Source organism: Pinus tabuliformis, chromosome 5_1 (genome assembly GCF_031772625.1).
Source record: "Pinus tabuliformis cultivar Carrire ecotype Pingquan chromosome 5_1, CPIR1, whole genome shotgun sequence".
Classification (NCBI taxonomy): domain Eukaryota; kingdom Viridiplantae; phylum Streptophyta; class Pinopsida; order Pinales; family Pinaceae; genus Pinus; species Pinus tabuliformis.
Genome location: NC_142305.1, coordinates 307673101 through 307697990, shown reverse-complemented (window position 1 = coordinate 307697990; position 24890 = coordinate 307673101). Strand labels below are relative to the sequence as shown.

The following is a 24890-nucleotide window of genomic DNA, read 5'->3' as shown; positions in this document are numbered from 1 at the left end:
TAATAATTAATTGGTAATAATAATAATAATTAATTTCTAATTAATAATAATTAAAAGAATTAAAAAAAATTATATTAATATAATTAATTATTATATTATTTATTATATTAATTTATAACTATTATAGTAATAATAATTAATATAATAAGTTATTACATAATAATAATTAAAATAACTATAATATTTTAATTATTATTAATTTGATTTTAGAAGTATTACTAATTATTTTATTAATTTCTATATTAATTATTTATTATATTAATAATTAATTATTATATTAATTTTTATAATAATTAATATAACTAATTATAATAATTATTATTTCAATCAATTAATTTTAATAATAATATATAGTAGTAATTTGTTATTATAAGCATTAATAAGTTCCTAGTATTATATTAATAATAATTATTAAAGTAATAATCAATTTTGTTCATTGCAATTAATTTTATAATTATTATAGCCATTTCACTTATTCTTAATAAATATTTATATTAATTAATATTTCTATTAAAATAATAATAATAATAATAATAATAATAATAAATAAATAAATAAATAAAATTAATTAAATGATTCCATTAAATCAAGAGGCAGTCGACTTCTCAAAAAAAAAAAAAAATTGAGAACCGACCTTCCCCTCTTCTTTCCTCATCTCTATGTATACCCTAATGATCTGCTCTTCTTCTATCAAGCTTCAAGTTGTCCTGATGATGTATAAATCTATTTTAAATATGGATTTAATATGAGTTTAGAGGAACAAGTGTATAGTTTTTTATGAGCTTGTATTATTTAAATGTTTTGTATAGTTATTTATTTATTTTTTTTATACGAGCAAAATTTTAATTCAAATAATTTTTTGTTTTAAATTATTCATAATTTTTATTTTGATAGACATAACACAATTTCAATTCAATTTTTGATGACAAAGAAACATCTTTACATATCATTTTTTTCAGAGGGAAAATCAACATATGGCCAAGGCCAGTGAGCAGATTTTTTACAATATATGGCCGAAGCCAGCAGAATTTCAGAACATATGGCCGAAGCCAGCAGAATTTCAGAACAAATCGTTCATAAGGCAAGCCAGCACCAAAGCTCGGGGTCCAACATCGCCCCCAGGATTCGATCCCGACTGGGGAATGGGAAAACCATCTGCCCCAGCCGTCAAGTCATGCACCTCGCGTGCATCTTTACATATCATACTGAACTGTAAAATAAACTTCTGACCTAAATTTCTGGACTGAACCATTTTCGTAATATATTTATTCAATCACATTGGATAAGCATACCAGCAGGTGCGGATTTACATCAAACAGAGGATAAGCATACCAGCAGGCGCGGATTTTCATGATATATAGAAGAACTGCTTCCGTGTTTTCTCCCGCTTAACAATCCAGCCAGATTTTTTTGGAAGAATTTAATTGTTTTTTATTAAAAACAATATAATATTAAAGATCGATCAAATCTGAAAGAAAATCATTAACGATCAAAATAGATTTGCCAAATAAAACGGCTAGTAAATTCAGCTTCTAAATCATATCCTTATCCAGCATCATTTAAACCCATCTCATTATATATTTTTATTCACATTGGATCATATCCACAGAAGACAACTGGAATAGAATTTTGATTGGTTCATTAGACCAAGCACAATGGATTTGAAAGCCATTATATTTCATATAATACTTTTTCTGCTTTCTCAGTCTCTATTCAAGGCTTCTGCAGATGTATATGTTGATGTCAGCATGCCTATAAACATTACTGCCAACCAGGTTTGCTCTGTTCTTGCCCTGCAGCATGATTTTGGCAACACTACTTATGGACATTCTCACGTGGAAGTACCCTACAATCCACCTGCAAACTGCTCCGGTAACTGGAATAAAGTGATCCTCCACTGGGAGGCTACCTGCGACGTTTGTAGTCTGGGAATTGCCGGGGTTTGGCTAAGTGGTGTTGAGATCCTCAGAACAAGCACAGTTGTGACTAATGATTCCAGTTCATGGGAGGTCAACAAGGATGTAACCAGATATTTTACATTACTGAATAAGTCCCAGAATTTGGTGGTAATGTTCGATGATTTACTAAAGTTGCATGTCAACATCATTTTCCATTTTCTTGAAAGCCATGATGCCGGGATTCCCAAATATAATGCACCTGCAGATCTGATCCTCCCAATTTCAAAACCATCAGCTACCAATAAGGGGCATTGGTTTTCGGTGAAGAATACATCTGATATTCCGTCAAAGAAATTACAGGTACCATCTAATGTGTATAGGGCCGTTGTTGAAATTTATGTGTCAGCCTCTAATGATGATGAATATTGGTGGACAAACTTACCAAATGATTACTTAAATGCCCACAACCATTCATGGCCAAAGTATTCATCGCTCTTTGGCAATGGAGCTTTTAGGGAAGTACTTGCTTTCATAGATGAGTATGTTGCGGGTGCTGTGTGGCCTTTTCCTGTTCTGTATGGAGGGAGCATGCAGCATGATAAGGGCGTCGAGTATTTGTTATGGAAACCTCTTATGGGCATCGGGGCTTTCAATCCGCCTACGTATGACCTTGAGGTAACCCCATTTCTTGGACAGTTGATGGATGGAAGGAATCACACTTTTGCTTTCATTGTAGTGAACGCCCTTTCCCGTTGGCTTGTGGATGCGAATCTGCATCTGTGGTTGGATGAAACAACTAGTATTCAGACGGTAGGAGAATTGGCGAATTATCAATTACCTGGTTTTAGCCCTTCTCTACATTCACAGTTTAAAAATGCTAAGTGGACATTTCTTACATCGGGTGTGAGAACCATTTCATATTCTGGGTGGGTTAATTCAACTCGAGGGAACCTTACAACTCAAGTTTTCCAGAGCTTCAATTACTCTAATCTTCTCACATTGAGTGCCAGTGATTCGGAGAGTTTTCAAATGAATGAAATAGACCTATTGACGATGCAGAACGTTACAGTAGAATCGCCCTCAGAAGAACCTGTTTTCTCTCAACTAATTTCAAACTCTTACCCTCTATTTTATTACAGAAATGTCACCTACCTAGAAGCTCCTTCGTATTTGCTTCTTATAAACATTGATCATTATTTCAGTAACGCTATAAGCAATTATTCCCCAGACCGCAGTTCATTCGGATCTGTGGACAATTCGCAGAAATCATCGTTGAGTCTGAAAATGCCAGACGATCTTGCACCTGGCTTAGCACACGGATTGTCCGGTTCGCAGACCTATCAATACGTGGGAGGTGATGAATGTTATTTCCTAGGCCTGGCCTGGTTGTTCAATGCAATTAATCAAAATGTTTCTCACACTATTTGCCCTTAATAAAAGAATTTTATGTATCATTTGTTTTGATGATGAAACACATTAACCCGTTAGAAATTCATCTGTAAAATTTTCTCCTATGTAATTTCTAATTAAAAGACTTTTCTTAATGTATTATTTGTTCAAATGTTAAATGGTAATGGTAGGAGGTTTATTGAGCTGAGAGATTACAACCCAGTGTTATGGTGATGTGTAAGTATGCCCACTGGATATGTGTCTTTTTTAAATAAAAATAAAATATTCTCCGAATAAAAAACATAAATGAATATGCTATGTACTTTTAGCTAACTTTTTATACGAAGTAATATAATTTCATGTAAAATAATTAAAAGTAAAAAAATGTATTGTATTTTGCACTCTAAAAAAAATTTTCAAGTGAAGAAATTTGATCCTATAGACTCATGTTAGATCCAGAATTAAATGGATCTAGGCTGTTAATTTATTCAATTTAAATTTTATTTATTGGTAATTTGAGGTATTTTTTAATAATAATTTTGAATAGTGGCTGTAGAAAATCTAATCTTACTCACTTAAAAATTGTATAAAAAGTTTTACATTTTCCATATAATGTATAGATAAATATATTTTCATCAATTGAATAATTTGCATGAAAACATTATCCGAAGCTCATGGGAAGAACCTGGTCACACAGGTGGAAATGCTTTCCCAAAAGGTGGAAGGCATTGAAGTCACTATTGAGATAGTCTTCGGCCTTTCTAAGGCTACCCAAGACAGTGCATCATAAACTTTGGAAGACAGAGAGAGACTCAAGGAGAAACATTAGCGCCTCTACTTCCCATGGATATGGAGAAAAATGAACTAGTTGAAAACTCAGCAAATCGGGGAAGTGGGTAGTTTTAGTTTTATTTCTGTACATTTTGAATATATTTTGCTTTTATGTAGAAATTAGTGGTGTTTTTTAGGAGTATCTATAAGGTTAATGATATAAAAATTCTTAGGAAATGAAGGCAAGGTATATATGGAATAAGAACTAAATAATTTGAGAAATTTGATGAAGACAAACAGAGTTTTGAGCAGAGAGGTTCATTCTACAATCTAGAATGAGGGGTATGTGTAAGTATATCAGGTCCTCAAAAATATAATAAAAATAATTTTAGTTCATGTGGGCCAAAAAAAAAAAGTAATAACCATATAAATAAACAATTAAAAATCCATTAACACAACAATTAACTCAATTGTTGATATTCCGCTTTCATTCTAATTGGTTCTTTGATATTTCAATTTCACCCTTCAAGTAATAAATAAAATATTTGACATCTATCTTAAATAATGAAATTTTATATAACTTTATAGAGATAAAATATAAAATAAAAAAAAACTCATTTCTCTTATAAATATCTCAATATAGAACTTAAATAAATTGTTTGAATATCAATATTAACTAATATATTTTAGTATGAACTTTCTCTCTCCACAGAAAGTGTGTTTCTATATATATGTGTGTGTGTGTTAATGTTACCCTAAAATAATGTAGTTACTTTTTAATAAGAGAAAAATGTGTAATTCATTCAATTTTTAATATAAAATATTAATAATCATAAAATATCTGAAAACACAATATAAACAATGAAAAATTATCACTATAGATCTATCTTAATCATATATTTACAAAGCACTAAAAGGGATTAATTGACTTGTAAATATTTTTTCGAGTTTGAGATTTGATCCCTCTCAGCTCTTGGTAATAATATTTATTATAAAAGTAATTTAAATATTATAAAATAATTAAGTCACATTATAATTAATTAATGGTTAATAAGATTTCAAAAAATTGCAAATTGATATATGAAAGTGAAAATTTAATTGACTGCAATCAAAGACTTGCATAAATTTTGGTGGGTACTTGTTTAAATTATGGTGGGTAGTAATTGATGGTAAATGTGTTAAGCATTTTAATTTTTTGTGGTTTCCTATGAAGTTTAACAATGAAAATTTTAAAAGTATCTAAAAATCACGTCATGAAATATTGCAACTGCATAAAAAACTATGGCAAAAAATCTAAGGCAACTATCTACATGGCATTGTGTTGTGCAAAAGTTGCAATAACAATCCTACATAATAAGGCCCAAACCAATCATATTGCAAATAAATAACTTTAAATATTAATAAAAAATAATAAAACTAAATACATAATGTTAAAATATGGAGAAGTTGCAACTTTTTTTTAGTAAAAAACAAAGTAATACCTAACTAGAAGAAAAATGGAATGTACAATACCATGGTTGCCACAGGTATAGTAATGTAAGGTTTACTTAGGGAACAATAATGCAAAGTTGTTAAGCACAAAGTTATTTTCACACTATGCTTAATTACATAAGCTATTTAAGATTTATTTTCAAACAACTAACAAAGGTTAAAGGTGTGGTAGATGAAGGGGATGTTAAAACCAATTTTTATCAAATAAGTTATTGTCTAAATACAATAGTGTTATTTTTACTTCAAATAATTTGCCTTCTCAAAGTCTAGAAGATATTATCATTGCACTCTTAGCAAAGAAAGGAGAAAGGTCATACTCAATCTGAGATGAGATGAAATTCTATTTTAAATAATTGTAACAAATCAACTAAAGACAAGAGGAAGATAAAATGTCACTAATGTAGCAAAAATGGCCATGTTGAAAAATGCTAGTGATTTTTTTCAAAGGCAATGTTAAAGAATCAACATATATAACTCTTTCTGAAAATCCAATGGGTATACACAATGGAGAGTATTGTGTTAAATATTTCATGTTTTAATAAAACCCACACTTTGAAGAGAATGGGAGATGCGGTGGAAGATATCTAACATATCCAACTCCCTTAGCATTAGTAAGGAGATTGGGTAATAAAAGTTTGCATCTCTACCATCTTCTTATACATGAATTTAAAGCCAATTCCAAACTCATAATCATATTCTACTCATCAAGAGCTTTATAACTACTGTACTTACACTCAAATCTAAACTCTGAGCACAAAGTTATGCTCCTCCAAGGCTCCCCAGTGCATTTTTTCAATGCATCAATTGCCAACCATTTCCATAAGTGTTAAGAGGCTTATATTTTTTCCCAAAGGGTCTATTGGCAAGATCTTTTCCCAAATTATCAATGGAATACATTTTCCCAAACCTTTGATGGAGAATCCTTTTCACAAACCTCTGAAGGAGAGACTTTTCTACAATCTGTCATTGGACACCTTTTTCGCCAACCGCCATTGGCGTATGTTTCCCCAACTTGTCAAAATATATTCATGAAGGAAATTATTCCTCCCTAATGCTTCATTACAAATTATATTTTTCAACATATTGAAATGAACCTATTTGCTTTGTCATCCAATACATTTTTTTTCCTTCAACTACAATGTATCAACCCCAAGACTTCTTATTTTTCATCATCCAAATATTTCTCTCAACTAATGTATCGATTGACATGAACTTTCGTTGTTGACATATCCACTCGAAATATTTATCCTCACTAATACTGATCCAAAAATGGATCCTAGAAAAACCTCTAAGTCTAAAAGACTTCATATAAGAGGTAAAAGGTGCCAAATGGCACAAATCCTTTGTAAATCAAAGGAAAATGAAAGTCAAAAAACGCTCTCAGAAATAGCATCATGGCATAGATCTCCTCATTCTGAATCCAACACAACTTGAATGTGCAAAAATGGACTTCAGATGGAGAAGCTATCACAAAAAGAAGATGCCTAGTTTCTTTGAAAAAAGAGGCAAAAACCCCTAAAAATGGCAAAAGGGAAAATCGCATCACATGAGGCAAAGAGGAGGACTTAAGGTCGAGTGGAAGGCATCCCAAATCAGCGACCTTTGATGATCGGATCGACGGGTCGGATCAAAGGCAGGCAGTGTATAACCAAGGCAAAGGCCTCGGGCTGATGCGATGGTGCGATCGCCGAAATCGGCGGATCGACATCGGTAGTGGCATGGGGCTTGAGGCGGGACCCTGCGTCGAGTGATACTACGATCGCCAAAATTGGTGGATTCCAATCGGAAATGCCACGAGGCGAAGGTGGGACCCTGGGCTGAGCGATACCGCAATCGCCGATATGAGCGCCGGCGGATCACGTCGTTGTAGGCCACACCATATGGCTTACCCCGGGTCCACGTGTTATTCCGACTTGTGATGAATCCAGACCCAAAGGGGTTCCTCAATGCAAATGTATATTATTTCAAGTCCGCATAAAGCCATTTTTGAATATTTTTAATGTTTTTAACGTATTTTCTAAATACAAAGGGAAGCCACGCAATGGGAATTGCGACTTGCGATAAACGATTTCGGGCAAACCTGATAATGTTATAAAGCGGAATTAAGGACTTTTGAAGTCCGATAAATAGATATTTGGTGATTGTTCCTGTGTTTTAAAACATTTCTTTGTGAAAATAGGGAATGATTGTTTCTAGGGGATTTCAAGCACTGATGCACTCTTTCGTTGTAGAACAGGTGGCCACCTCTCCTAAAGGCATTAGCAATGATCATTTAATGCACAGAGAGGGGATTTGAGTGGACCAAAGTAGGAAGCCAGAGAGCCCGAGAGGGAAAATGAACCGACAACGCTGATTTGGCTTAAAAATTCACCGAACGACAGAGACAAAGGTTGTTGAAGGTTTTTGGGGCTTGTTGCTGAAAGTGAAGCGAAAGCAGGAAGCTAAGCCGAAAAAGAGTAGAAAGAGGCAGTGCAGAAGGAAAAAGAACAGCCAAGGGAGTCACTTGGAGTTCAAGTGAAAAGCTAGAGAGCTATAAATTATAGAGAGTTGTAAATTGGAGAGAGCCAAAGAATCCAGAGCTGAAGAGCGAGAGCTAAGAGCCAGAGCCAAGAGCCAAAGTGAGAGCCGAGAGATTCAAGAGCCAGGGAGCGATGGTGTTCTGAGCCCATTGTTCCTGTTTAAAACAATGGAGTGGAGCCAAGAGCTTGTAAAAGGACCTCCCATAATCCCACAGAGCCTAGTCAGGTTGACGATAGCTCAAGGAGACGTAGCCCAAGAGTTTTGGGTGAACTCCAAATTAAATTGTTGTCTTATGTGCTTGTTTTACTGCTGCATTATTTACTATTGTATGTATTTATATATCAGTTTCAGCACATTAATTTACAATACCTGAACAGTTTAAAATAAATACCAGCATACACCTTAATATCAAGCACTTATTAATTCCACATTGGTTAATCAATAAGACTTGGGAATATTTAAAACTTTGGAAGTGGGAGAGGTTCTTGTAAGTTAGACAAGAAGCCTAAGTGCACCATTTTCAGATCAGGTGGTATTAGAGCCTAAGTTTGATTAAACCCACCTTCAAATAAGGTTATATCAGAATTCTTGATTGACAAAGCAAAGACTGCTTGTCTAAAAGGTGTTTGAACAACAAGAGGCTGATTGTATGCTTGTTTTGCAGACTGACTATTTTCTGAGTTTGTAGAGGTGAAGGGAAAGCTACTGATAATTCAGTCCAGGAAGGACAAATAGGAAGAAGGGCTAAAGGCATTCTTCTATCCCAAAGGACCTCGAGGCAATCCTTGGAGCACAAGAGGATTGTTGCAAAAGGTTACTGAAATAAGCTCCTTATTAATCTCGTTTGAAGTTATTTTTTTAATGGCATAATGACAGCTTCCTCAAATGTATCCTCGAATTCTTCCTTCTTCATCACAAGACTCTTTGATGGGGACTTGAAGCAAGACTTGTTTATCATGATGGACAAGGTGAGAGAAATGTATGAGGATGGAAGAAAGAGTAGCATACTTAGAGAGTAGTTGAATTCCATGAAGGAAGAGAAGCAGTTTATTTTTGACAGACTACAGGAAATGGAGAGGCAACTTCATATTGCAAATATGAACCTGAAGAGGATGCATGAGTTGGAGTCATAGCTCTTTGATGCCCAAGAAGCCTTGGTCAAGTATCAGCTTGAAGAAGAGGTAAACAATTCCAGTTTGTCTTCAAATTCTTCTAAGAATGCTTATATTGGTTATTTTGAAAAACATACTAGAGGCATAGGTTCCATGCTAACGTCCAAGATGGGCTATGAAGGAAAGGTCTTGGGAAATCATGCACAAGGTATTGCTGAACCAATAATGGTTGAAGAAAGGCCTAAGTATTTGGGTCTTGGCTATCAACAGTCTTATGGAGAGAGTTCCAAAGCTGCCATGAAGGCCATTGAAACAACTCCAAGAAGGGTTTGCATTGCAGAGTGTGAGGATTGTGTTCAGGAGGAATGCAATGGCTTGAGACATCATTTACAGGATGCAGGTGTTCAGAAGCACACACTTGAACCAGAGAGTTGTGGAAACTTTGATAACCTTGAAGAGATTGATGGTGTTCCAAATGGAGCTACTTCTTCACTCAATTCACCTCCTCATGAAGGCAATGAAGGTGAAAGAGGCAGGTATAAATTTGGTTCTAATCATATTCCTTTTGATTTTGCAAAGCATGGTAAATTTCCACATAAGCATGGGAAAAGAGTTGCATGTTCCTTTTGTGGTTTGGATAACCATCATGTTTCTAGATGTTGGAAGAGAATTACCACATACATGAAACTTTTGAAGGAAGAGAAGCAAGAAGCCAAAGGTCCATTAGATAAGGAAAATCGTTCTATCAAGAGTATACACATGTAGTGCACTTACTGCCATAATCAAGGACATCTTGTTGCAAAATGTTGGACACTAAACCCAAAAATTCTTCCACCAAAGTTGAAGAAACTGGAAAGAGAAGATGGAAGAAATGGAAATGAAGTTTCCATGAATAATGTGCTTCAGAATGATTCATATGTTGATGCTGACATGCAAACAAAGGAAAGACCTTTGAACTAGATTGGTAAGAAATGGTTAGAGTTCTTTTCCAATTAACGATTGCATGTCTAGTGATGCATCTATTTGCATTTCTTGTTGATGAGATGCAACTTGCAGGCTTATACCAAGATGGTGAATAGAAAATATGAGTAGGAGACTCACTTTGTTGCTGCAACATTATATTTCATTTCAACTTTGAAAGTACAGTGTGCTTAAGTGAAAGTTGAAGGATGAAATGCATGAATAAGCATGATGTGCATGAACACAAGGATGTTGATGTTTTCCTTGTATTTGAACATGTATGTGTAATTAAATTGAAGGGTTGATTGCTTTAAACATACATGTAATGTTGACTTGGGAAAATTTAACTTGGTCTCCAAGATGGAGAATAGTGATGAAATGTTTCATCTTTTGAAAAGAGTCCTAATGGTCTTTTCCTACTTGCTTGACTTGAAGGGTCATTTGTTTTAAAGGCATGTTTTGTGGGCTTGTTGTCTAATCCATCATTTGTATGTAGATGTAAGATAGAGAGGTGTTCACAAGATGTGAAATTTGTTTCTTTTGTTGAAGCAAGAGTTTAATCCATCCAGTTGTTGTCCGTATTCTTGTTGTTGTCTCGTAAAACAGGTACAAAGGAATGTTTTTGTGAAGCTTTCAACCACCTTGGATCAATGATCAAGGCAGAGAGCTCAAACTACCTTCTATAACCATTTCAGTAGGAGTTCTGCAAGAAGGCAAGGAGGAAGACAGTTCTTTCCGAGAAGACCAGCCCATCCAGAAGGGAAGTGGCCAAAAACTTTTGGTTAAAGGCACTATGCAATGCAAGTGTATGGAGGCAGAAAGAAAAGGGTGTTGTTACTCTCAACTATTGTTTAGATCAGTATATCAGTCTTTTGGAGACCAAAAGTTCTCTTAGTGGGAAGGCGTGATCCAAAAATGGATCTTGGATAAACCTCTAAGTCTAAAATACTTCATATAAGAGGTAAAAGGTGCCAAATGGCACAAATCATTTGTAAATAAGAGGAAAATGAAAGTCGTAGACTGCTCTCGGAAATAGTCCCATTTCAGAGATCTCCTCATTTTGAATCCAACACAACTTCAATGGGAAAAAATAGAATTTAGATGGAGAAGTTATCACAGAAGGAAGATGCCCAGTTTCTTTGAAAAATGAGGCAAAAACCCCCAAAAATGGCAAAAAATCCCCTATAAAAGAAAATTGCATCGCATGAGGCAAAGAAGAGGACTTAAGGTTAGGTGGAAGGCACCCTTGATCAGCGACCTCCAATGATCAGATTGGCAGGTCAGATCGGAGGAAAGCGGTGTATACCCAAGGCAAAGGCCTCGGGCTGATGCGATGGTGTGATCGCTGAAATCGGCAGATCGACATCAATGGTGGCATGGGGCTTGAGGCGGGACCCCACGCTGAGCGATATCGCGATCGCCGAAATCCACAGATCACAATCAGCGATGCCACGAGGCGGAGGCAGGACCCCAGGCTGAGGAATACTCGATCGCTGATATCAGCATCGAGGAATCGCGTCGGCGTAGGCTACGCCATATAGTTTATCCCGGGTCCATGCGTTATTGTGACTTGTGATGAATCTGGACCCGAAGGGGTTCCTAAATGAAAATGTATATTATTTCAAGTACGCATAAATCTATTTTTGGGATATTTTTAATGTTTTTAACATATTTCCTAAATACAAAGGGAAGCCACGGAATGGGCATTGTGACTTGCGATAAGCAATTTCAGGCGAACCCTGTTAGAAAAATTATATATATGATAGAGAAATGCAAGACATATAATATGCGGTAAAACACAAACACATAAAACCAAGGAGACACAGATATACGTGGTTCACCCAGTTTGGGCTACGTCCACCCCAAATAGCCAATCCTTCCTTTCTATTATCCAATAAAATGAGGAGACACAACCTACAACAGATCTGTTGTAATATCCTTTGTTTTCTCTCACTATCTCACCTCTCTGTTTCTTGCTCGAAGAATACACATCTATTACACAGCCTCAATACAATGCCCTCATACAAAGAGAGGGGTTTCCTTCTAGGGCAAAAAACCCTAAACTAAACATAAATTCTACCATCAGATCATCTGCTTAATGAACACGTAGATTTGTTATCGGGAAATCTAGTGTCTATGCAGAGCTGCTAGTCCCACTAAGACGGGTAGCTATCTTAGAAACAAACAGATTAAAGTTACTTTCGTTTTCCTTTATGAGAAGTAGATAGGAGAGGATCAAAGAATACCAACCTTGATCTTTTGCTCGGTTCTTTGCTTGTTCCTTCTCCTCACTGACAGGTCTTTGTCGCTTCTCCCTTGACCACTCCACTTCAAAGAGTACCTGTAAAGTCAAAGTAGCATAATACCTTCAAAGTGTAGAGATCTACAATCATAAGCAATATAGGACCAGATATATATTGACCACAAAAATGCATATACTATCAGACATACAAGAATGTGGAGGAAAACTTGAATAGATTTATTGATATAAATATTAGAAGAGAGGATTACAACCCATTGATCTAACCCAACATCATCCTCCCAGCATGAAAGCCCTTCTTCACCTCATGAAAAGCTCAGATCACCCAACATTATGATATTCCACTAGGAAACCAACATCACTTCCTTATAAGATACAAAATTCCAGCCCCTGGATCTCTGGGATGAGGGATCGATATATAGATAACTGCAAGGAAGTGAATCAGCTTCTGGGATTTTGATTAGTTTCTTCTCTCTGATATTTCTTGATTCCACTTGGAGATTGATGATCGCTTACTCATACCTGGGCGAATTCAGAGAGGCAAGTGTCACGGGAGAAGTTTCTGGAAGATTCCATGATCATCCACATTGCAAACTATCTCTGCCATTTGTCCATTCTCGCCCATCGCACCCTACAGAAGGGCTTTCTAGTATGCATCACACCTTTTACACTGGGCAGGTGAGATGCATCACACCCTTAGCATTGAGCAACATGTATGGTCCAGTTTTGACCAGTTGTAAGCATTTTTCTATGGAGAACTTCTGGGAGATGATGTAATCAGCTGACCTTGTTCCTTTAGGGCATGAAGCACCAATTTTAGGGATTCAGAAGCCCTTGGTTTATGGACATATATGATTGGGGTTGCAGTGCCCAAAAATGTCTTTAACAGTTGCCCCCTAAAGCATGAGGTCGTTAATCTTTTGATGTCGGGTGAAATGCTTTATCATGAGGATCCGAGGTTTTTCAAGCTGGAAGGCGACTTGTAATAAGATACAATACAATACATTATCTTCATAATATTTTCATGATCTAGATGAGGCGGGCATTCCCATGCTCAGCTTTATAAATTCATTTTCATGTACATAGGACAGAAAACCGTCTGTGTGGCTGACTGATGATTCTGTTAGAGACATCATCCTTTGATTCGGATGATCATATGTGCAGCAATGATGTACATTTTATGTCTTTATTTTCCTGAATATATCGTAGCCCGGATGGATGAAACTAGATCCGGGGTCTTCAAACTCATCCAATTTTCACCCGAAGTACAAGTCGATCCATGTGAAAAATGTTCTCGAGTCGAACATGGAAAGACATCGCCTGATTACCAGCCAATGATGTAAGCTGTTAACAGGCGCGAGAGGAATCACCGAAATGATGATGACCCTAAAGGTACGACAGTACAATTGGCGTGGTGTGAAAATGGGACTTGGCGTCGAACACCATGCAAAATCTCTTGGTCGAAGGCCATTGATGTAAACCTGTCGCCGAAAGTGAGAAACTTGCTATTGAGGCATGCAAGCTTCAAAGTACTAAAAGGGTTGTTCCTAGGTCGACTTCTTGGATAATGAGTTGATGTCGACAGGAAGTGACCCATCGTAGGAGGGCCTTAATGAATCCCACATCTATGACACGGAACGGAGCAAATGAATTTTAGAGGTGAAAACGATCTGATGATACAGGGTTCAGGGTGGCGTTCATGAAAGAATGAAGCATAAAGGTATTGTAGCAGATGAGACACAAGATGGGTTGGTGAATTCTCTGATCGACTTCTCTTGAACATATCGGCGAAACTTGAAATGGATTGGTAGCATTAACCCCAAAGATGGATGGTACGGTGGACCAATGGTAATATGACCGGTGAACGGAATAACCCAACCCAACTCAGACATGGAGTGAAAGTGTCATGTTCAAGAGCGACTTTGCTACCAATAAAGTTTCTTCAAGTTTTCTTCCCAATTTTTCCCCAGTCATTGTCGACCAGTACCTCTTTATTTTTATCAAGCTTTAGGAGGATAACATATGCTTGTTCTATAATTTGCCCTTCGGGCAAACCTGTCACTATGTTTTAATGAGCCTAGCGACAGTGAAACTCGTTATTTTCTATATGGACAAGTTTGTCGCTATTGGTTTTAACAAGTTTAACGACAAGGATAATTCGGTCCTTTTCAATTTTAGAGAGTCTGAAAGGGACGTAAGGAAACTCCAATAGTCCTTTTTCATCATATAACCCCTTAAGTCTGAAAAAGTATAAAACAATACGAAAGGGATGAATTTTTGATAGTTTTAACGAGCCGAACAAGACAAGCGCTCGATCTTTTTGTGTAATAATCCCTCTGGTCCAAAAATATTAAAATCTAGAGGAGGGATAGCACTCCCGGTAGCTTTTACAAGCTGGAGAAGCCAACTGCTCAAAAATATTTTCATATTTTATGAGTCAGATGAAAAGAGCTTAAAGGGGACTCATTTTTTGAGGAATGAGTGATAATTTCGGGTAGCAGTTGATTCCAGGTAAGGTTTGGAATTTCCAATCATGGCAGTGTCACAAGGATGGCTAACATAATCACTCTTCACAGCTGTTCCTCAAAAGGGGTAAAAAATCAAATGGAGGCGAACGATCGGCTAAAATAGAGTGGATGTGATGATGAGAACATGACCAAGGCTCAGGAGCTGATGATAATGCATTCACAATGGTTATTTACCGGAAATTGGTTCATTTTTTAATGAGCTTAAACTCTGGGGGAAACATTTTCTCATTGCTTAGGTTTAATTTTTAACAAGCTTGAACTTCACATAAAAACTGCTCGTGCCAGTCGTATAATAAGGACATCTCATCGGTAGATTCCATTTTTATGGAGCTTGCACCTTTCGAAGCTTTGCTCCGTATCCTTTCTTTATGTAAGCCAGGAATGACCAATCCTACGAGTTTAAAGGGTTTGAGAATCTACAAACTAAGAAAATAAATGGTCGCTCTTCACTTGCACGCAAAAAGGTTTGCATGCCCCCAGGTATAGTGAAGTAGAGTTTCGAGGTTACCCCTCAATTTGCAAACAAAACATTTGCTTTGTCAGGAAAGGCCTACCTTTTACAGGTTACCCCTCAATTTGCAAACAAAACATTTGTTCTATCAGGAAAGGCATACCTTCTAACAGAGGTATCTTATCCGGTCTAATCCCATTTTCCTATATGGACGGGTGTCAGACTAGTCATATATCCTTCGCAGAAACCTACCCTATACCCAGAGTTTTCTTGCTCAAGTAGACCAGGGTGCATGCCCCTTGGGTTTCAGTCCCGACCCCTGAATTACTCGCGTTCTTCAGGTGGATGGACTAGAGATTGATGAGACATTCCTTGCATGAAAAGACCATTTAGGGATGGTATTTGACTATTTTCCATGTGTGAGCCGGGGAACGAAAGCTGGTCTACGAGCTGGACCACTCTGCCTTCATGCGGAAAACACATTACTCGAAAGAGTGAGCAGACAATGGCTCCCATGCAATAAATATAGTCAAACCCAAGGAGTAGATTATAATCTAAAGGCCCTCGGACTACCATTACGTTCATATACACGGTTTTCCTTCTCAAAGTTATAGGCACATTCGGAAGGATCCCTAACGGTCGATTAGTTCCTTTGTCGAATCCTATCAGATTTCTCATCTCAGGCATAAGCGATGGCGAACCAAGCACTTTCCAAGTAGTCGAGGAAAGGATACTCACAGAAGCCCCTTCATCTATGATAGTACCGACCATGAAAATTCTGTGAGCTTTTACAATGATTCGGAATGGTACATTAGACGCTAGACGGGGTCTACCTAGTAGATTCCAATCGAAGAAAACCACTAGGTTGCTTGGAGGTGGGACCGAATAGACGACCGAATATGACTCTGGCAAACTTCCTTCCTGTGGTAAAGGAACGGGTAGATTTCCCCCATCTTCATCAGAGTCTGTGTTTACGAAAAGAATTTGAACGGTGTCGTTCCCATTCTCTTCGGTGATTGTATCATCTGAACATGGACCTTCCGAAGACAAGACCGGGTCGACTGTCGCCTCAACCTTTTTACTTTCTTCTGGTATGGATTCAGTGGGTTTATCTTCAATGATAGATGCTTCGATCGACCACAAAGTTGTGTCGGTAAGATTTTCAACTAGCGATGAACTCGACAAGAGTTTCTTGTATCCAGGAGGAAGCTGCAATGGTGAAGTAGGACGGTTATCCAAGACTCTTTTAGCTTCGTCGAAGAAGGGACAATGGTGAATGGCATGATTGCCTTCGCACAGTTTGCAAGGAAATTTACATCTTCCTTTTTGTCCAGAGACTTCATTTTCACTAGTTGATGGTGTGCTTTCAACATGGTCATCAGAGGTTGATGACACCAGATTGTGCAAATGAGAAGACCAGTTCCTTAAGATTCGAGGGATACAAGGACAATCTTGATGATAGTGGTCCCCTTTACAAATGACACATGGAGATTTAGGATTGGACGGTGCCGTGTGTGGATTTTTGCTAGATGATGCATAGTTACCCCTTTTTTCCTTTGGCTCCTTCTTCTTCTTTTCCTTCTTCTCCTTCCCCTTCTTCTCCTTCTTAGTCACTTGATTTTTTGCTTTACCAGCTTCATCAAGCAAAGAGGAAGGAGGAGAGGGAGAAACAGATGAAGTAGAAGGTTGAGGGGTAACCCTAGTATCGTCTAGTTGCTGACTTGATTGTGCAGGAATCACAGTATTATGAACGACGGAGGTCGAGAAGAGCCATATTGGTAAGCGAATCGTCAATCCTGGAAGTGACAATGTGGCCATATGAGGTGCACCAACATCTCCCCAAGAGGAGAAAGGACCAGGATTTCCTCCAAGGGGAAATCCTTGGTTGGTGGACTCCATTTTCTCAACCTAAGACCAATGAGGGAACAATGAAGTTATTCCGATTAAAATAAATTTTAGACACTTTGACACAACTTTCTTTTTCAATTCTTAAGAGTCAAGAAAAAACAAAAGATGACTCTAGTCGCCTTCGATTTTTAATGAGCCTGAAGTGACAAGTGCTGAGATGGACATTTTCCTTTAAGGAGTCTGAAAAGGAACGAAAGAGACTTCTCTAGAAATCTAGACAGAGGGATTACTAAACCAATTGCAAAACTACAGAATACTTTTTACGGTATGGCAGTCAATCTTCCCAAATGTTATGTTTAGTGCATTGCGATCGATAGGGTGGCAGACATGGCTTCCTATGGATAAAGGATATAGCCTATTGTGGTCTCCCAATATATACTTGATGGTACGTGGGAGCATAAGTCTGTACTGGCACTTGTCGTCTCAAAGAGGAGGAATCACCCAACCAACAATGAAAGTGATAGTTACCAGGCTTTACGATGTCGAAATACATCTCTAGACTAGACTTCTAAATGTTGTGCGTTAGATTCCAAAGCGTTTTTATGTTCATTGAATTTATTTTACAGTTGATCTTTCTTAAGAAATTTTCCTTTCAGGTTCACCGCATGATGTAGATATATAATTCCTAAAATGCAATCTAAGATGATAAACAATCATTTAATCTTCTTTTTGCAATGAAAATCCTAGCTACTAAGGAAAGAGAGATGATATTCTTTCAACATAGAGAAGAGAACACACTAGATGCACTGTCCTAAATCAAACCAACAAGCAGTCTAAATGAAAATGCACATGCATGTATTTTTTTTCCACTTTCTTAATGTGTGAATGACATAAAGAATGCTGAGTACAAATCTGAATTATCTTTTCAAAGCGACAGTATTAACAAATTTCTCTTCAAAAACGAAAGGAAGATAATGACGACACTTTGTGACTTAGAATTGAAAACTGCTTTCAACACTTGAAAAACTACTAATTCAAATCAAATACAAGAGTAACTGTATGATCGACCATCAAGAATGATAGAAATATTTTCTTTGACTGAAAACGACACTTGCAACACTTCCAAATCAAAAGACGACAATTTGATTATGTTACCTTTTGTAAAAGAGAACTGTAAATGGCGCACAATACATAAAAACATTCACAATTCTTTGTACTATGGAGGTGAAATCATGCTAAGGAAGGGAATTTCCACAGTGGTATACTGATCACAGACAACAAAATTCTTGAATAAAGCTTAAGAGAGTGAACAAAGAAACCAAAATCTGGAAGCAGAAGAGGTCTTATCTAATTAGCGCACCTGCAACACAGGGAAAGTGCGATGCAGCGCACCTACTGCACATGGGAGGTGTGATGCATCTAGATTCCCAAGAGGAGAAAGTGCGATGGTCCAGGGATGAGACTTCAACTTGGTTCTTGGTCACAGTTTGCAGCTTAGTTCAGGGATTTAGGCTGAGCTAATGATAGTCAATAAATAGAAATCACAAGGGATGATCTAAGGAGGTTACTAGAGCCACCACTATGGCAATTAGGATGTTTGCAAATTGATTTTTTAGTTTATAAACAAAACTTGGAGATAGACTGAAGCAACATTGATATACTTTGCACTTGCATAGCAAATGCAGTTCGAAGGCTAGCTGGCTTAACTTCAGGCTCCGTCTGTAAGTTTATAAAACAAAAAAATATAGACAAGAAAACAATATATTTGCTCCCTAGTGGAGTCGCCATTTTGTTATCTGGAAATCTAGTGTCTATGCAGAGTTGCTAGCCCCACTAATATGGGTAGCTATCTTAGAAACAAACAAATTAAAGTTACTTTCATTTTCCTTTATGAGAAGTAGATAGGGGAGGATCAAAGAATACCAACCTTGATCTTTCGCTCGGTTATTTGCTTGTTCCTTCTCCTCACCGACAGGTCTTTGCCGCTTCTCCCTTAACCACTCTGCTTCAAAGAGTACTTTTAAAGCCAAAGCAACATAATACCTTCAAAGTGCAGAGATCTACAATCATAAGCAATATAGGACCAGATATATATTAATCACACAAATGCATATACTATCAGACATACAAGAATGTGGAGGAAAACTTGAATAGCTTTATTGATATAAATATTAGAAGAGAGGATTACAACCCATTGATCTTACCCAGCGTCATCCTCCTAGCATGAAAGCCCTTATTCACCTCATGAAAAGCTCATATCACCCAACACTATGATATTCCACCAGGAAACCAACAACACTTCTTTACAAGATACAAAATTCCAGCCCCTGGATCTCTGGGATGAGGGATCCATATATAAATGATTGCAGGGAGGTGAGTTAGCTTCTAGGATTTTTATTAGTGTCTTCTCTCTAATATTTCTTGATTCCACTTGGAGATTGATGATCTCTTACTCATCCCTGGGCGAATTCAGAGAGGCAAGTGTCACAGGAGAAGTTTCTGGAAGATTCCATGATCATCCACCTAGCAAACTATCTCTGCCATTTGTCCACTCTCACCCATCACACCCTATAGAAGGGATTTCTAGTATGCATCACACCTTTTACACTGGGCATGTGAGATGCATCGCACCCTTAGCATTGAGCAACATGTATGGTCCAGTTTTGACCAGTTCTGAGAAGTTTTCTGTGGAGAAATTCTGGGAGATGATGTAATCAGCTGAACTTGTTCCTTTAGGGCATAAAACAACAATTTTAGGGCTTCAGAATCCCTTGGTTTATGGACATATATGATTGGGGTTGCAGTGCCCAAAAATGTCTATAACAAGATTGACTAGAAATTACTATACTTTTACAAGGCAATTTTACATCTACTTTTAGCTTCGGGGATGCTACACCCGAAACCCCCACTAGGGGACCGCTGGCCCCAAGACCCCCTAGCCAGGGGGGATTAGCCCCCCTGGACCCTCGCAGGGGGGACAGGTCCCCCCCCCCGAACCCCCCTGCGTGGAGGGGTGTACAGTCTTCCTGGGGTATACATCCAGTTGAAACAAAGACCTCTAAATAATCATGCTCCACACCCAACAATCTCCAACTTGGAGAATGATCGTAGCAACTCCACCGCTACTTCATTTGCTAGAAAATGACTCCTCTTTGGACCTTTTTGTTTCTCATCTTCATCGTCATCCTTGAAGACCAATTGAAACTGAGCATATTCTCAGTTTCTTCCTGGTTACAACTTTTGTTAGCATATCTGCAGGATTCTGGCTAGTGTGTATCTTTTCCAACTTCAACTCTCCATCTTCCAACACTGATTGTATGAAATGGTACTTGAGTTGTATGTGTTTAGTCTTGGAATGAAATGCTGAGTTATTTGCAAGATGAATTGCACTTTGGCTATCACTGTATAACGTGCCCATATCATGCTTCTTACCTAATTCATCCATAAACCTTTGTAACCAAATCATTTCTTTACTAGCCTCTGTAGCAACAACATACTCTGCTTCTATTGTTGAAAGTGCAACAACACTTTGGATTTTTAAAACCTAACTGACAGTTGTTCCACCTAAAGTAAATACATATCCTGTAGTGCTCCAGTTATCTTCGTCACCTACCATATTTGCATCAACATCTCCCTGTAGAGAAATGTTTGAACCACCAAAGAATAATGCTTGATTTGTGGTACCTCTCAAATATCTAAGAATCCATTTCACTACCATCCAATGTTCTTTTCCTGGATTGTTCATGTACCTGCTTACAACTCCCACTGCATGTGCAATATTAGGCCTTATGGAGACCATTGCATACATTAAGCTTCCAACTGCTGATGCATATGGAACATTAGACATATAATCCATGTCTTCATGGGTCTTTGGGCACATCTCATTACTAAGTTTGAAATGGCTAGCAAAAGGTGTACTAACTGGTTTTGCATTGTGCATATTAAATATTTTCAACACTTTTTGAATGTACTCATTCTGAGACAATGTTAATTTGTGATTTTTCATGTCTCTAGTTATTCTCATACTAAGGATTTGTTTTGCAGCTCCCAAATCCTTCATTGCAAATGAATTTTCCAATTTTATTTTGAGCACATTTATTTCCTGCATGTTAGACCCTGCAACAAACATGTCATCTACATACAATAACAATATAATATAGCTGCCATCATTTTGCTTTTTTAGATAAACACAATGATCAGAGTGACATCTAGTATAACCTTGTTCAGACATAAACTTGTCAAATTATAGATACCACTGCCTTGGAGCCTGTTTTAAGCCATACAAGATCTTCTTCAACCTGCACACTAGTTTCTCCTTCCCTTTTACCTCATATCCTTGTGGTTTCTACATATATATCTCTTCCTCCAAATCCCCATGGAGAAAGGTTGTCTTTACATCTAACTGCTCAAGATGAAAATCTTCAACTACTACTAGAATTAAAATAGTTTTGATTGAAGTCATTTTAATAACAAGAGAAAATATTTCATCAAAATCAATACCTTTCTTCTATGCAAAACCCTTCACCACAAGTCTAGTTTTGTACTTCTATTTTCCTCCATCTTCTTCCTTCAGCCTGTAAACCCATTTATTCTGCAATGTAGTTTTACTTGCAGGCAACCTAACTAAGTCCCAAGTCTGGTTATGCATTAAGGAGTCCATCTCTTCTGCCTTGGCTAGCTCCCACTTCTTCTTGCTTTGAACCTGCATTGCTTCTTCATAACATTCGGGTTCACCAGAATCAGTCAACAATAAATAATATAATGAAGGAGAGTATCGTTTAGGGTGTATACTTATCCTAGTAGATCTTCTAACACCACTTTCAGGTGTTTCAGGTACATGTTGTTGTGGTGGTGGTTTCTATCGTTGTGGTTGTTGATTATTATTATTTTCAGGCACCTTTACTTTTTCAGTGATCTCATCAAGAACTGTGTATTCCTTGTTTTCTTTTTCTTATTTCTTTTCCTACAACTGATTCTTATACAAGACCTTTTCATTGAATATTACATCTCTACTCCTAATGATTTTGTGATTTTCATAATCATATAAGTGATAACCAAAATCATTAACACCTACTCCTAATTATTTTTTGATTTTCATAATCATATAAGCGATAACCAAAATCATTAACACCATATCCAAGAAAGGTACATGTCTTTGATTTTGCCTCAAGCTTTGTTCTATTTTCTTTATTAATATGGACAAAGGCCTCACAACCAAAATACTTTAAAAAAGAGTAGTTTACCTTTTTACCTGTCCATGCTTCCTCTGGAACACCACCATCCAAGGAACTTGAAGGCCCTCTGTTTATTAGATAAACAACAGTATCTACATCATCTGCCCAAAATTGTAAAGGCAATCCTGCATGCAATCTCATGCACCTTGTGGTGGGCTTCAGTATTGCAGCAATGATGCTGCAACTCTTGGGACTCCCTTCTTTACTTTTATCAACCCGGTAGTTTGTAACAAACTTGGAAGTGATAGTGCTATATGCACAAGTACTAGCTCTTATTACAAGTTGTCACTTGATTAGCTAGCACAAGTTTGCTAGGAGCTTAAGCCAACTTCTATGAGTTCTTAGAAGAAGCTTTTAACTATGATGGATGAAATCTAACTCGAAAGAGGCTAGGCTACTTGCAGAAAGAAGCGAAAAGTTGAAAGGAAATGCAAACCCTAGTTTTACTAACTAACCCTACTAGTGCAAGAAAAGAGATGAAAGTTTATGAAATGGATGCCATTGACTTTTGGAAAGGTAAAATGCATGTGTCTAAGCTACTTCTGAAGGAAAATATGGAAAAAGCATCTTTTTGTGTTTTTGGGTAATTATGCAGAATTATTATATATGTGCTTTAACTATTTTTGACGGTGCAGGGGTTTATTAGCGAAAGGAAATGGAGTGGGTGCTTGTAGGAGGTTGGGAAGGTGAGAAGAGGGCCTAAGGGGTCCCTAACACCCTTCTAGAGAATTCCACAGTGATCAGATCTCGAAAAACTGCTTGCGTGAACTTCTACAGGAAGTCTACAGGGGTTCTACAGGAAGTTCTACAGGAACAGGTCGAAAGGGGATTTTAGAGGGTTGATAGTAGAAAAACGGTGGGAAAGTGGAAATGAAGGATGGATAAGGATGTTAAGGGGTCTAGGACCTAGTAAATGAATCCAAGGAGTGATGAAGGTGGTTGGATTTGTTCAAGGATGGAGAGGGCAATGTTGCACAAAGATGTAGAAATTAGGGCAAATTGGAAAAGTGTGGCAAATGAAGGGGAGAAATATGGAATTAGGGGTTGGAACAGGTTGTATGATGGATCAAGGGTAGGTAGGAATGTATCACAGGTGATATGCATACTATTTTCCAAAATTGATCGAACAAAGACTGAAAAAACCAGAGATCTATCTATTTTGACCTAATCTGACCTAAAAACCAAAACTATGATGAACAGAAGTTTATAGATAGAAAATCATTCATGAAAGCTATGGAAACTGAGCAAGAATAGATCTGAACATGAAAACAAAACTGATATCAACTTTTCGAAGTTAAAATCTAACACTAGCAATTGCATTGGAAGGCAAAAAAAATGTTTTTGTGGAAACAAGTATGCCTTGGTCTCAGCTCATGGTCCCAAGGAGGGAGAGATGAGATCCAGGACTACTTGATGGCATTTTTGCAGATAGTTTCTATTACCAAACTTTCAAATCAACCTGAAGCATAAAAACTATCTTAATCATCAAAAACAACCTAAGTAACAAAGCAATATTTTAACCTAAATAACAGAAACTATTCTATGAATGCAAGAAAACACATAAAAGTACATAAAGGAGGTACTGGCACTTGGGTTGGGCCCAACCCAAAGAGCTATAGCCTCCTAAGAAAGCTCAGAGCTGGTGCAAAGCGAGATTCATCTTCATTACTCAAAAAATAATAGTCATGTCACAAAACTGTTTACATAAAGAGCTCGAAAGATGATCTGAATGTAGAGCTGCACTAAAGTGCGAAAACAAACTGTTCAATGGCTAAACTACCAAGGCTTGAAGCCTCCCTAATTATGCAAACGAGGACTCCCAACAGTCCTCCTTAACTTTAGGAGCTTGGCTGCCCAAAACTACAGTTAATCAGCCACTCCACTAAACCTCCTCGGTTTCCCCTTGAAATCATCTTTGGTGGGTTGTTTCACTCCGAGCTAATGGTGGAGAACTTGAGGAAGGGGTCATTTAGTGCAGGAGATACCCGTCTTATAAATCCTCAGCCTTGTTCCTTCATATTTGGCTGCCAATTTGCTCATAAATGCCTGACCTTGGTCCAAAAGATGTCCAAAAATCTGCAATAAGCACGTATTAGATTTTGTGGTCAAGTGACTATTCTCATTCATTCAATTAACATAAGTATATTCAAAAGAATGCATAAAACTATGAAGAATGGTGGATTATTCAAGAATTATAGGCAAAATGAGCCCATAATGTTACCCATTTTTGGGGCTCATCATCACCCCCTACTAAATGTGTTTCTCATCCTTTCAGAAACTAATCCAGTTCATCATCTTTGATTTCTTTGACTACCTCTTTGACATCCCAGGCTTCTGCGGTGATGCCCTCTTCTCGGTCATGAAACCCTGCCTTTCTCTCTACTTCCTCCCATTGCCTGTGTTTTTCTTCTTCCTTGACCCCTTCCAG

The 24890-nt window shown here is 37.3% G+C and overlaps 1 protein-coding gene across 1 annotated transcript; it reads left to right on the top strand.

Moving 5' to 3' along the window:
* The first annotated feature begins 1655 nt into the window (after positions 1-1655).
* On the top strand, positions 1656-3332 carry LOC149164597 (peptide-N4-(N-acetyl-beta-glucosaminyl)asparagine amidase A-like). The gene has a single exon (XM_089429539.1). The coding sequence runs from the start codon at positions 1656-1658 to the stop codon at positions 3330-3332; it is 1677 nt and encodes a 558-aa protein (XP_089285665.1).
* The last annotated feature ends 21558 nt before the right edge of the window (positions 3333-24890 follow it).

Excerpts from the sequence above, each read along its gene's own strand:
- LOC149164597 (XM_089429539.1), top strand. The coding sequence starts at position 1,656 with ATGGATTTGAAAGCCATTATATTTCATATAATACTTTTTCTGCTTTCT.